At 44.0% G+C, this 14,320-nt stretch overlaps 1 protein-coding gene across 1 annotated transcript in view; it reads right to left on the minus strand.

The window, feature by feature from the left end:
* Positions 1-14,320, minus strand: part of gnb1l (guanine nucleotide binding protein (G protein), beta polypeptide 1-like) — a 48,542-nt gene that overhangs the window by 1,797 nt on the left and 32,425 nt on the right. Inside the window, exon 6 of the mRNA XM_080738045.1 lies at positions 11,738-11,953. Coding sequence (XP_080594171.1) covers positions 11,738-11,953 — 216 coding nt within the window. The remainder of the gene's footprint in view (positions 1-11,737; positions 11,954-14,320) is intronic.

The following is a 14,320-nucleotide window of genomic DNA, read 5'->3' on the forward strand; positions in this document are numbered from 1 at the left end:
GTCTCCTGAATTTAAGCACTTCACAGCCAACTGTTCTACATTCCTAATAAAACTAACATAACACGATTCAAGAATGCTTTGCAGAACTCTGAGAAGATTCTGTAGAAAGTGCAGGAAAGTGTGGAGCTTGGCAAGCGAGGGTGTTTTAATTCATTTCAAAGGAGGTTGAGATAGATTGATACAACAATCTAGGGGGAACCATTATAGAGGAAGCACACAAGAAAATATGTGGCTGAACTTATTCAAGGCCAGCTTGACTATAAATGGTATCATCTGAAGTTTCTGCTGGGTTAGTGTTTCTAAAATCAACACTTATAAGCTGGCACAACATGCAGACAGACAATGGACACGCAGAGACTAATTTAAAATGTAAGAAAATTGTGTCCGAAAATGAGTTAATATAATGAGACAGAGTCTAAGTCTGGCATAGAGCCAGATCGATCCTTTTGGCCAATATATTGGCCATTACTTGACATTGATATCGGGAATTATGCAGCCAATGTGTCCCGAATTTGAACCACATTCAAGCTATTTCGGGCATGTCATTATAGGAGAAGGTTGTCAACATTTTTGGATAGGGCTCAAGTGGTTAAATAAAGTTATTTGCGTTCATATTTACATGTCCTTTGAGTAGAAGAAAAAACTTTTACAGAAAGTATTGATATTATTTAAAAGTAGAATTTAGGGGCACTCGCTGGCCTACCGGTCCAGGCACATATCACTTAGGCATTGCCACATAGGCATGGATGCCTGGTGGCGTCGCCGGTTCGATTCCCAGTCAGTCTACTGTACTATCCAATAAAGGCAAAAGCCCAAAAACAAATCTTTAAAAAAAAAGAAAAAGTGTAATTTAGCTTTGATTGGTATAAAATGTGAAAGAAGTGAAAAGATATCCTGCACACATTTGTAGGTGAAAAAAGAATGTACTCATGCATAATAATGAATGCAGAGATATTCAGGGACACAAACATGGGCATGTGCTTGTGCACATGTACGTAAAAGGTGCTTACATATGCGCACGCGCACGCGCACACGCACACGCACACGCACACACACACACACACACACACACACACACACACACACACACACACACACACTCCACACCAAAACATTTCTTGAGGGTGACAACTCACACTGACATCTTTTTCATGGTTATCACCAGAAATAATTATTATGTGAACAAAACAATAGAAATCAAGTTCATCTATTGCTCAACTACAAGATAAGAAAACAATTAAACATATTGTACGTGTAGGGCATCCAGGTACTTAATCATTCATGGCCGTCTAGGGAAGCGTGCCCAAGACAAACAGCGGACAAGCAGCAGTCTATCAGCTGATCTGCTGACTGAGGTCCAGAATGGAAGGGCTGTGGATGGCTGTTGAACCTGGCCCAGGACACTCCTGGGACTCAATCATCAGTCATAAAACATTATGGCACGAGGGCCACGAGCAAATCTCTCTGCGTCCTCTCTGTTTGGTTTGGAGTCGAAGAGAGGCAGAGAGAGAGAGGGTGTATATCCTGCATGTGCAATGGGACAGGACGGGACGGGACTCGAGTTACCTTTGTCACCCCTGCTCACGTGAAAAGAGAGAGAGAGAGAGAGCGACGGCCTTGATGAAATGCTTGTTTGCCGAGGCGCTTGCTGCTTTAAGCGCCTCTGATGAATTACATTCACACTGAAAGGTCTGGTCAGCAGGAGAACTGAGAGCGACCCGATAAATACATGGTTGGTAACGGCTGCCTGCTCCAGATTATCCACAGCTCCCATCTTCCCTGTGATCTACTGTGTCCCCGGGACGGAATCAATCTCTGTAAAAGGGGCAACATTCTGACATATTGTAATGAATGGCGGTCGTGATCGTCGTCTAAGAAGGCGCCTGCCGCAGCGGACATTCCTGGGGAGGCGAACGTGCTCTTCCTGCAGCCTGGGGATCTACACTGTGTCGGGCAAAACCAGGGGAGGGGGGTGTGGTGTGATAGGAGGAACATCTGGCTGTGGGAGCCCAAATCGAACTGGACAGCGTAAAATTGACTTCATAAGACACGTCCGGGGAGACTGATGGCCCCGTGCGGGAGGAGACGCCAGGAGAATTTATCTACGCGCTCCTGTTCCGGGCCAACGTCGGCAGGCCCGCATGTGGAAGACATAAGCCAGGTACTCTCGTACCCTGGGTGGAGGAAGTGGAATGCAATGCACGAGTGATAGAGGGAGCGCAGGGGGGAGGAATGTCGTTGATCAAAATGGGAGACCAGAAAGCTGAAATAAGAACAGGGCGGGTATTTCTAGATAGCGATGTTTTCCTTACAATAGGAATTCGGCGGAGAAAACCCATCATCGCTGAGGGCAGGCAGTGTGAAGCGGTGTGCACCAGGTTTTAGGCCCCAACAAGCTAGGTATGACGCTACAAAGGACACCGCGAAGATGAGAGATGAATAGTTTGGAGCAACATTATTACCTCAAGAAGTTGGTATGCCCCCAACTTTTCTCCATCTGGCTTCCATTACAGCCCTGATAATGATGGGTTTAAGTGTCTATTTTTGTTTGCTTTGCTTCCCATAGTTTGTGTCAGGAAAAGGTATTTATTTCATTAAGGGGTCAGGCGTGAGCAGTAAACGGACGGTGATGTAGTTAAGTGTCACTCGACGCGGTCGGGTGGCTAATTGTTTTTACTTTCTCTCCTCGGAGAAAGCTGCAAGAAAAAAAGAAATCAGGTAGAAATTGTCAGAGGGCTTTTCGAAGGATAGCCCAAGTTCTTGCACACTTCCTGCAGTGAGAACATAAAGAGGCGTGTTTCTTTCCACTGTGATTTTATGAAGCTCCGGTAGAGCTTGGGGGTAAGTTTAGCTTGGGCTCCATATCCGTTCCTGTTTTAGGTACAGGTCATGGCCCTTGTAGAATGGTACTATTATTTAACCCATTTAGGCCTAGAATTAGAAGGATTCAAAAGACACTGGTCGGGTCAAAATTCTAATGTTCACGACTTTTCAAAAATAGCAGATCTACGAGCTCGCAGCGCGGCACTCGGTGCCGCGCTGTGAGCTTGTATATCTGCTATTTTTCAATAGTTAAAGCATAAAATAATGATACACAAAATGTGTACCCGTTCTAAATGGGTTAAGTGCTGTAAGACGGTTTATAACAACACAAGCAAACAAAATAATAATGTTAAAGCTTAGACATTGAGTCAAAACAGCTAGGGTAATGTATGGCGTTATATTTGTACAAATTATAAATTGCCCTACCTGTAATAAACGTAGGGCAAAAGATAAGGAAAAACTTCTAATATTTAAATACTAAAACAATATCCGTTTTCCTCCACATAATTATATGGAAACCTACTGTACAGGTTGAAGAATGGAATTGTATAGTGATGACATCACCAGTGGAGGAAGCTGCTAGATCTACATACATTGACACTAAGTCTGTGTAATATTGTCCTACAAATTAACATTGTAAATGTATAACATTCAAAACAAGATATGTCTGCTTGCTTTGGAAGCCTTTCTACTATAATACGTTAAATCAAATGTATATTGATAATAAGCGTCCTTGTATATTGTTGGGGAGATTAGCCGAGTTTAACAGGGTGGAATTCACACAAAACTGCTCAAGTGCATGATTATTGAATGTTGGGGCGTGGCAATGTTGTTTTTCCCCCCAACATTTATAAAATATATTTATTCTTTATAAGAATTCCAAATAACATACGTTTTCATATTATTGTAATATCTAGCAACATTATTGTAATATCCAGCATTTAAAATGACCGTTTAATAATGCACACTGCTCCTAATAGTGACATGCAGAATGACAAAATACACACAATAGGAGTGGAGACTAATGCATATTCTTTCTTTTTGTTTATTTCTTTGTTTTATGCCAAGTGGTGTGGATTTCTGCGGAACTAAGTTAAGCTGTGTTTTAATACACAATGGCAATAAAACATCTACTCTAAAGTAATTTTAATCCTTGGGACAACATCCTTTCATGTTTTAATGGCATACATTCTGAGTTTGTTATTTCCATTTGAGAATACGGCAGACATTAGTGAAGAAGAAAATAATTATACTATTATTCTATGTCTTCTACCAGCGCTGGTGTATTTGCTTTAGCTGTGCACCGCTGCTGAATGAATCCAGAGGAATTGCTGTTGATGTCCTAGCAGTGCTATTAGCCAGGCCTCAGTCCTTAATGAAATCCATTAGCTGTAACCTGGGAGTCTTGGCTAGCTCTCCTTGACGCCCCATTCTTCTTCTTCTCCCCCCGTCCCTTCCTCCCTTCGCTATCAAATTCTCATCATCGAAAGACGGAATCCGTCTTTGGGCCCCATCGCTCTTTTCTCTTTTTTTCTTTTCTGTCGGAGTGAGTGCTCCTTCCTGGCTTGTGTTCACAATATGTGCAGTCACACATACAGGGAAATACACGCACGGATGCGTGCATGATTGTGCACATGGGGCACACAAGTAGGGATGGGACGATATGAAAATGTCATATCACGATTATTGTGACAAAAGGAATCGCGAATTACAATATCACGATAATCAAAATCCATTATCCTGGGGCGGAACATTTGCCGAAAAATAGCAGATCTACAAGCTTGTAGTCGTAGATCGGCTATTTTTTGGCAAAGACATTTGATAGAGAGTGAAAAAAAATCTTTTTCAAGTACGTCCTGTATATTATAAGTACATTTTTTAAGAAGTGGTACCGGTCCGGATATGCAGCTCGTCAAATAAGGGGTGAATTGATCCCAGTGCATGACGGAGGACGATATCACGATAACTTAAATCTCCACAATACGATTATCGTGAGTGTTTTTTTATCACGATGAATGATAATATCGCTTATCGTCCCATCCCTACACACATCCCTGCACACACACACACAGAGCAAAAAGTGCCAGTGTTCTCAGCTGTCAGAGACGGGCCAGTTCTGTTCAGCAGCTGGGGACTCACACCGACCAGTTCTATATTGTAGGTCTCTCTAAGGCGTCAGTGCTGACTCACGGCCCCAGAACCACAACAGTTCCAGACTCTCGCCAACAGAGAAGTTGAAAACTGCAGAGCGTCTGCTTGGCAGCACTCGTTCAAGTCTCACTTCCCTCGCTCTCTCTCATTCTTTCTTGGCACCAATCTCAGCGTTTCCCGCTGAACTATTGAAACGACCCGTCATCGCTCGCTCACTGAGGCCTGTCGGTGTGGCGGAGGTGATGGTGAGGTGGTGGAGGGTTTTCACAGGTATTCCAGACACACCCCAGGCCGTGACACACACACACACACACACACACACACACACACACACACACACACACACACACACACACACACACACACACACACACACACACACACACACACACACACACACACACACACACACACACACACACACACACACACACACACACACACACGTCTTTTGTCACACCTGGCCTGCCAGTGCCGGGATAAGTCTGATGGGAGACGGACGTGTCAAAGAGGTGAGCGGTTCTATTCAGGAAGAGAGTGTGTGGGTGCGGTGGTAAACTAAGTCATGGTTTCTATGACTGATGGTCCATAACGTCAGACGATTTTCATTGGAAGTTATATTATGCCACTGGGGCACCATAGTTATTGTGCGTTACTCTATTTCTAGTCATATTGTCCATATTCATATTGATATATTTTGTGAAAGATTTATGATATTCAAGATAGGACAAAACTTGACTGATGAAGGGTAATAAATAATAATAATTAATTCATATATGACCACTTATGCAAGTTTGACCTTGCTAGTGACCGTGACGGTGAACCGTGAACATTTAATTATACCTTCAGGGTAGCCTAATAATCATTAACTCTATGTTTCATGAAATTAGACCCATCCACTCAATTTCAACCTTGACTTTAATTGTGACCTTGACCATTTCAACCCCAAAAGTAGTAAACAATCATTCCCACAGAGTTGAATGACAATCCAGCCAGCTGATCTAGAGTTATTTCGTTCACAGACAGACAGATAAATAGACAGGACTGATCCCCTAGCTAGAGACCCCTACCATGCATGCGGGCAGTGTAAATATGGATTTACAGCAGTCAATAACAGGCATTATAATTGTGACCGTAGGTCGCAGTTAATTATGAAAACCAGCACATCTTGTCTGCGTATCTCTGTAGGTCACGCCTGACACTGTGGTTCCCCTGACATACAGGTCTATGGGTTTGTCGCTCTGACATCATGCTCTGGGTTCACTGTGATGGCACACCAACATAATCCCTTTCATACCCATATATGGAGTTCCCTGATGTCATCAATATTAAGCCCATATCTAACAGGACTTCATATGGGAATGCCCATATATGTAGGCCACATTGGCCACATACCACACTAACAGAATCCATATATGGCCAAGAAAGATGGCCAAGACAGCCCGTATCTGTGTGGCTGGTTCTACAGACAGGGATCTCCATGTATGGGCATACAAGGGTATGATGTCAGATGTCATAAACATCATAGGACTTTCACATAACAAATAACTGAGTAAGCATGTTTGGGCTCTCACAGCATATCTCCATATACAGTACATGGATATCCATATACTGTATGGGTACCAGGGGTCTCCATATATGGATAACTGGTCCGATATACAACACTGGCCAGATGGCAAAGAATTGGTGGGGGCGAGGTCGCATGTCGCCCTGAGGCATCTTACTAGTGATAGATATTATGTCTGCTCTAACTGAAACTGTCAACGCAAGATACAAATAAACTATTGCAGAGGTAATAGAGTTGCAGCCCTCATAGTGTACATCGTTGGAAATGCTCATGACATCTACTCTCCAATGAATGGAATGACTATACAGTAGCAACAGGTTACTATTAAAATTAATATGTCTGTGCTTTGCGTGATACCATACAGGTGAATGTGTCTGTGTGCATCACTACATATATGTGTGGACTGTGGAGTATACAAGAAGTGTTGGTCCACATTTTGGGGGGAGGTGAGCTGAAAGAGACGTAGCTCAACCTGTAGGCAACTGTCATATCTCAAACAAGAAAAGAACATCACAACTCACTGTCAGCCATGGTTGATTTACCCTGTTTAAACCTAACCTTCGCTTTCAACCCCCTCGCACTCATCCTTTCTCTGCGTTCCGGAGAAACCAGTCTGTAGACACACACTCGTCAATACGTTGAGCAGCAGCCGCCTAAATATCTGTCCTTACAACCATCCGTTCGGCTTAAAGGGGATTTCTTTTCAAACCTTGAATGCCCCACACCCTCATAATCTCATTCTGACACACACACACGTCAGAAATGCCTTCTGGAAAGGGAAAGAGGATTTGAAAAAACGGTCCGAGAGCGGATGATACACGGTGGTTCCTACAGTAACAGATAGCCAGGTAGCAGGGGGTCCACGGAGGTCACCGTGAGTCTGCAAAGCAACAGATAAAGGCTTCTGGGAGCCATGTGTAGTAGATTAACCTCCATTCCTGAGGCTATCTGTCCTTATCTGGCCCTTGATAAGCTTTCTTTTTTCACAGCCCTCCACCGCCACTAAATCAAAAGCACTACTGTGTTGTGTCAAATTCAGTTTCCTCCCCTCTAAGATCTCAACCAGCCAGCGAGAAAACATCTCTGGTCTGTTCTGCAGTGCTGCAGTGTGAGGTGGTGGTCGCTGGTTAATGATAACATGCAGGTGACTGCGTGTGTGTGTGTGTGTGTGTGTGTGTGTGTGTTGTAACCTTTTACTGTAAAGAGTCCACACTCTGGGCGCGTGTCCAGACTACAGGTGTGTGTGTGTGTGTGTGTGTGTGTGTGTGTGTGTGTGTGTGTGTGTGTGTGTGTGTGTGTGGGCCTGTCACAATTCTTAAATAATAATTTTCTAATCACAATTATTTGATATAATCGCGATTATTTTGTCATAATCATCAATAGTTTCCATGTTGAAAAATGTTCATATATTTTCAAACGTTTTCAAAAATAGTGGAAATAGCAGATCTACAAGCTTGTAGGTCGGCTATTTCCACTATCAATGTTGTCAAATATGCCAGTATTTATTTTTTGTTTATTTAGGTTATGTGTCATATCTGCCATGTGCAACTTCAAATCCCACAAGCCAAGCAGACATGTAATTGTCAACGACGAAAAACACAATTAAATCGTTAATCGCAATTATTTGAGTGAGAATTAATCGTCATGTTCGTCGTGACAGCCCTGCGTGTGTGCTGCAACCTTTTACTGTAAAGAGTCCACACTCTGGGCGTGTGTCCAGACTACAGGTGTGTGTGTGTGTGTGTGTGTGTGTGGGGTGTGCAGGCAGTGATTTGTGGCAAGCGGGGATGCCGTACTTCTTAACCCTCCTACCCAGGCTTTATTGCAACCTCCCACTGTGAACTACTGTTCCCTTTTACTGCAGATGTGTTTTATGTTTGGCTAAGGGGGCCTCAGTGGTTTTGATATTTTTATTACCTCTCACGGGTTGTCCGTCGGGGGGGGTGGGGGGAGCGCCACCCGGTACGGCAGCCACCCCTCCCCCTCCCCCTATGTCCCCCCCGCAACCCCCCCCCTCCCTCCCTCCCTCCCCTACCTAGTCCTCAATACAGAGGCACAAAAATACTTTTCTGGGATGAAGTTGGGGATAGCTGTCTGGACGTCACACTGAGCTGCACTTCAGGATAATTTAAAAGGCCCTGCTGGATCCCGTTCCCCTCCTCTCCCCTCCTTTTTCCCCTTCTCGTCCCTCATTCTGGATTATGCGCCGAATACACATTTTGTTGCTCATGCGAAATAAACCAAATAACCTCGGCTCTCTCGCTGTCCCTATTTTAGGTATAATGAATAAAATGTTTTTCAGTGTTTTTCTGGACGCGTTTTTCCAGGGGGTGAATATATATGCAGGGTTCCCTTTTTTTCCCCCCCGCAAATATTTCTAATTCAAGCGTTCATTTGTAAAAATGGCTCGGAAAGAATAACACTCCTCCATACTGCTGGAGTGTACTATGTCAGCCTCGGGTTCAGGGGCGTCACAAGGGGGGGAAAAGTGGGACTGAGTTACTAGGGCCCAAGGTGGAGGGGCCGACATAAAATTATTTTATGCTTTAGCTATTGAAAAATAGCAGATATACAAGCTCACAGCACGGCACCGAGTGCCGCGCTGCAAGCTTGTAGATAATGTATATATTTATATTTTTTAAAAGCGTGAAAATGTGTGCAAATCTTTGAACATTTGTAACTCAAATTTTGCTTCCGGGGGGGGGGGGGGGGGGGGGGTGGGGGGGGGGGTCCTGGAACTAAATATCTTGAGATGGGGGGTCCGTGGCCAAATACATATCACCTTGGGGGTCCTTCACATGAAAAGTTTTGAGCACCACTGACATAGAAACATAGGTTTCTCAAAAAACCTTAGAAGGATTTGAAATGTTCTATTTTCACGATTTTTCAAAAATAGCAGATCTACAAGCTCGCAGTGCGGCACTCACTGTGAGCTTGTATATCTGCAATATTTTAGTTAAAGTACCCAGGGCCCAGAATTTGGTGCGACACCCCTGCTCAGGTTCTTCTGTCTTCTCTGCTCGGATGATTCCTGGGGGCCGTCTGAAATATGGGACCGTTCCCTTTCGCTTGTGAAATCCGACAGAAAATATAGCATCAAATGAGGCGTTGCGAGTCCGATGCGCTGGCCGTTATGTAAAATGAATTATGGTACAAAGACTGATGGGGTTCTTTTTATTTGGGGTTCCGAGTTACTGAAGCAGTTAAAATGGAGGACGGCGGGAGATGTTGTGGCCCCCGGTGTGAGTGTGCATTATGGTCAACCCCCAGTGTGTCTATCTATGTACAGTATGTCTGGACCTTAACCACATGAAGCCTAGCATCCCCAATCTGTGCATGGACAGATGTAATAATAGGCCAACATTCCACAAATATAGGTGGAACCTTTGGCACAAATAGCAGACTCTACAAGCTCATAATGTGTCGAACGTGACACCAGCAAGGCAGCAACCATCATGAAATGATGATCATACAATCAGTCAAATAAATAAAATGTAAAAAAAAAACAATACCAAACAACAACCGATACAATAAGATACTCTCGAAGTATCACAATACAATTTCAGCCAGTCCTACTGTGTAACTATGTTTGACTGTGTGTGGGTGGCGGGCTCTGGAGTGACAGGTCAGCCCTTAGCCCTGGCCTTGCCAACACTGTGTAACCAGCAGCTGATTTATGACCCCAGAGCCCTGCTGAGTCTCTTCCTCTTTGGCCTCTAGTGTTTTCCCAGACAGTCTGGAGAAGAGAGGAGAGCAGGGGAGAGAATGCTCTTCTCCGGCTCTCCTGTCCTTTTTCCAAATTACTTTGAGCTATTTAGCCATTGTTTAAGAGAAAGGAACGGGTGTGAAGAGATAATGGTTAGACATATGATTGAACAAACTAAAAAATGTAATGTACAGACCAATAAGTACTGTCGGTATACAGTACTGTTTTGGTCAAGAACACTTTAACATAACCCATTAAGTGTTGTGGCGTTCAAGCATGTGAGCATTTGGTTACTACAGTCTCACTAATGTGTTTCACAAGGTATATTTAATGCTCTTTTTTCCAGCACACAGCTTTACGCTCAAATGTTACACCTTGGAGCTGTCCACTACTGCTGTTTAGCAACTAGGGGTTAAAAGTCTTGCTCAAGGGCAGTGCATTTCCCAATAAATCTATAGAACTATAAAATGCCAAAGAACTTTATAAATGCGCGAGAGGTGACTGTAAGCACGCAAGACTAACTTTAATATATTTTTTATCTTGTCTGTCTTTTATTTATTTTTGTTGTCCGTTTCCCTTATACACCAATTTTAAGAGATGCTTTACTTGTTTGTCGTTACTGTCTGAAAAATGTAAAATGTAATAAAAATACATTGAGTAAAAAACTAATTATATATATATATATATATATATATATATATTCCTCTCTCTCGCAATCATTCAGGATTAACAGGTGGAGTTGGCAGATCTGTTTTTAGCCTAAAATCTAATGTCCAAGGCTACATGAAATTATCTTCAATTGTGAACTTAATCGATTGTTAATCGTTAAATCACCCTAGTTATGTTGTGAGAACGGAACGGACAACGGAGGGTGGAATGTTTGTGTGTGTTTTGTTCTGTTTTGTGCCGACTGTCAGTAAGAAGAGGAAATACTGTTGGAACTCCAAAATAAAATCTACCATTAACAAGTCATAATGTGGAGTTTTATTCAGAAGTTCCACCTCCCAGCTCCAGGGATCTAGTTGAAGCTATGTGTTGCTGGCGCATGCCGTGCACTTTCAAATGACAGATTTCCATTTTTTCTCTCTCGGCGTGTGCCGTGCGGTGTGCATTATGTGACTCACTCTCTTTCTCTCTCCCTCATCCCATTATGATTTGAGCCGGCACACGCAGCCATTTCTGGCAATAAATTATGGTAATTGTTCGGGCTGTCCCAGTACTTTGACTTGTAGCGTTTTTTATTCCCCAGTACATTCCAGAAAAACTACTAGGAAGCTTGCCGAGTTGCTGTAAAATCTTGAACGCCAAAACTTCCGCCACACAAGATCAGTGCCCGTTTTCACATGAGATGAATTTAAATATGTCCCCTGTACTTCCTGCACTTTGGCTGTGTGTACAAGTCTACAATATAAGTAACCCCCTGCTTCTCTGCCCTCCTCATCACCAAGCCCACCCTGCCTCCTTTTCCCCCCCCATCTCCTTCCACTGACCTGCAGGCTTAGCTGTCCGTCAAGAGTCCAGGGAGAGAGGTTCTTCTCTGCGGAGCCTGAGATACCCCTCAAATGCTCAGGGTCAAAGGTGAGACACATGATGGGATCAGGGTGGGCGGAGACTTGGCTCAGCACAGACCTCTGGGATACGTCCCACAGCAGAAGGGAGCCGTCTTCGTAACCAGCCAATAGCAGAGGACCTGGACCTGATGCAGGCTAGAGGAAGAGAGGAATGGAGGAAGAGAAAGGGTACAACGTTTACACAACAAGGTGGAGTTTGGATGGGGGCATAGTATGGCAGGGAGGGGAGTAAAGGCCTTTAAAACTACGTTTTCCTGACTAACTGCGACAACGTCAGGAGACCATATTGAGTGACATTGGGTGATGTCAGACATTTAAAAGTTGTTCCAAACAAACTACAGACTACAGCTGACAATCAGCTAATGGCACTGTTCTACACGTGCGTGACAGGAGAAATATCTAATAATGTTATACATTATAATGTTATACCCCTTGAAAAAAGCCAGATGATTCTCTTTGAATCTGAATGTTGGGGTTTTACAAGTGAGTTTTGTTTCTTCCTGTAACATTGACATTAAGCTGTGCCAGCCAAGACACAGACCTCTGCACCACATGGTGGTCAACTGTGAGCTTTATGACAGACTCCTTTCCCACATGCTGGTAGATGAGAATACCATTCTGTTTTTGTTTCTGGTGTGACCACATTCAACCCGGATCATACATGGGCACAACACCTGCTACAGAAGCTATAGTCTCTCTCACACGAGTGCACGCACGCACGCACGCACGCACGCACGCACGCACACACGCACACACGCACACACGCACACACGCACACACGCACACACACACACACACACACACACACACACACACAATCCATCAATCTCTCTAAGTGCATGCTATCCAAAAGATTTGTTTTCGTTTCGTTTACCCTACAAGTCAAAGGTTTGGACACATCTTCTCACAAACATTGAATAGAAGCTGTGTCCAAACTTTTGACTGGTAGGGTATCTGGACGGCACTGATTGCCCAACACCACCACCTTGGTGTGTGCAGGTGTTAAGAGAAAGGGGAAAGAGAGGGAGGGAATAACAGAAGGCAGACAGAAAGAATATATGGGAAGAAGAGTTGACGGAAGAAAGGACAAAGGGAGAGACAGAATCAGGGGAAGCTGTGGTTTCTGTGGAAACCCACAGAAACCACAGTGGGTTGCTGAGAGCAGACCAGAGCAAGGGGTTATCAGACTGGAAGCTCCTGTTGACACCATGAAAGAGCCACTCTGGGCTCCATTCGTCAGCCTGCTGACACCGTGAGAGACAGAGCCACTCTGGACTCCATTCGTCAGCCTGGCGCTTCCTCCCCTACCAGCAGTCAATTACAGCACTTGTCACTTTGCTCCTCATCTGTATCACTAATCCATAGGTTGCACTACTGCTGCTGCAGGAAACTAATGTCCTAGTCCAGGGGACTTCAACAGGGGGTCCGGGAACCCTAGGGGGTCCTCAGAGTTACTACAGGGGGTCCTCCAAATCTTTGAGTGATAGAAAGTTAGTTTTCTATTTTTTATATTAACCACTTGAACCCTAGCATCCATATTCAGTGAACTTTAGCCAAAAATAGCAGATCTACAAGCTCACAACGCCTAGGTAGATCGGCTATTTTTAGCAAGGAGCTTTGGTGTAGAGTGGAAAAAGAGCAGAAAGAGTGAAAGGTCAAGTTTATTAGTATTGATGATCAAGTGGTTAAATATCTGAAAACACAAATTGACATGAATCCAAAATGATCATGCTGTCAAACAATGAAACTGTATGGAATCTATGAACAGGCTGTGGGGGTCCCTGCTTCATCTCTCTCTCAACTAAGGGGTCCTTGGCCTGAAAACGTTGAAGACCCCTGTCCTAGTCCCAATCTACAGGTCTCACTGCAGCAGATAAAATCTGCCTTGATCTAGTAACAATCAACAGTTATCACTGCAGCACTTACTGTGGTGATTTAGTATTAATCTACAGCTCTCAGCTACAGTTATCTAGAATTAATGTACAAATAGGCTGCAATGTGTCTGGTTTAACGGTACTTGGCAAAACAGTAGTAAACTCCCTATACCTGCTTACTTTGTCATTGCCCGAGTTGACTTGCAAGGGATTAAATGATGTGTGCATGGTCTATGGGGCATTCTCTCTAATATATAAATATAAGGGCCTCAGCCATAGAGAGTGTGGGTATAAGTAAAAAGGAAGAGAAAGAGAAATTCTTTCCATATGTGCAAAGAGGGAGGCCAAGGGCTGCCATTTTTTCATCCATCTTCGAGTCCTCTCCCTTCTCACTTAACGCAGTATATATATTTCTCCTTTTCCAGCCTTAAACAAATTATAAGCCGAACCGTGTATTCCCTCCAAACACGTCATTGAGGGTCGAGCGTGAGGAACTTAGGAAAACAAATAAAAACAAGTGAAAATCAGTGAGTGGCCCCCTTGCCTCGTCTTTCCTGTGTGCTGGGGATGGGGATGGGGGTGGGGATGGGGGTGGGGGAGAGATGGTCTGGACTTGAGTGTTCCTGGG

This window comes from Nannobrachium achirus (assembly GCF_963921795.1).
Source record: "Nannobrachium achirus genome assembly, chromosome: 12".
NCBI classification, from domain to species: Eukaryota; Metazoa; Chordata; class Actinopteri; order Myctophiformes; family Myctophidae; genus Nannobrachium; species Nannobrachium achirus.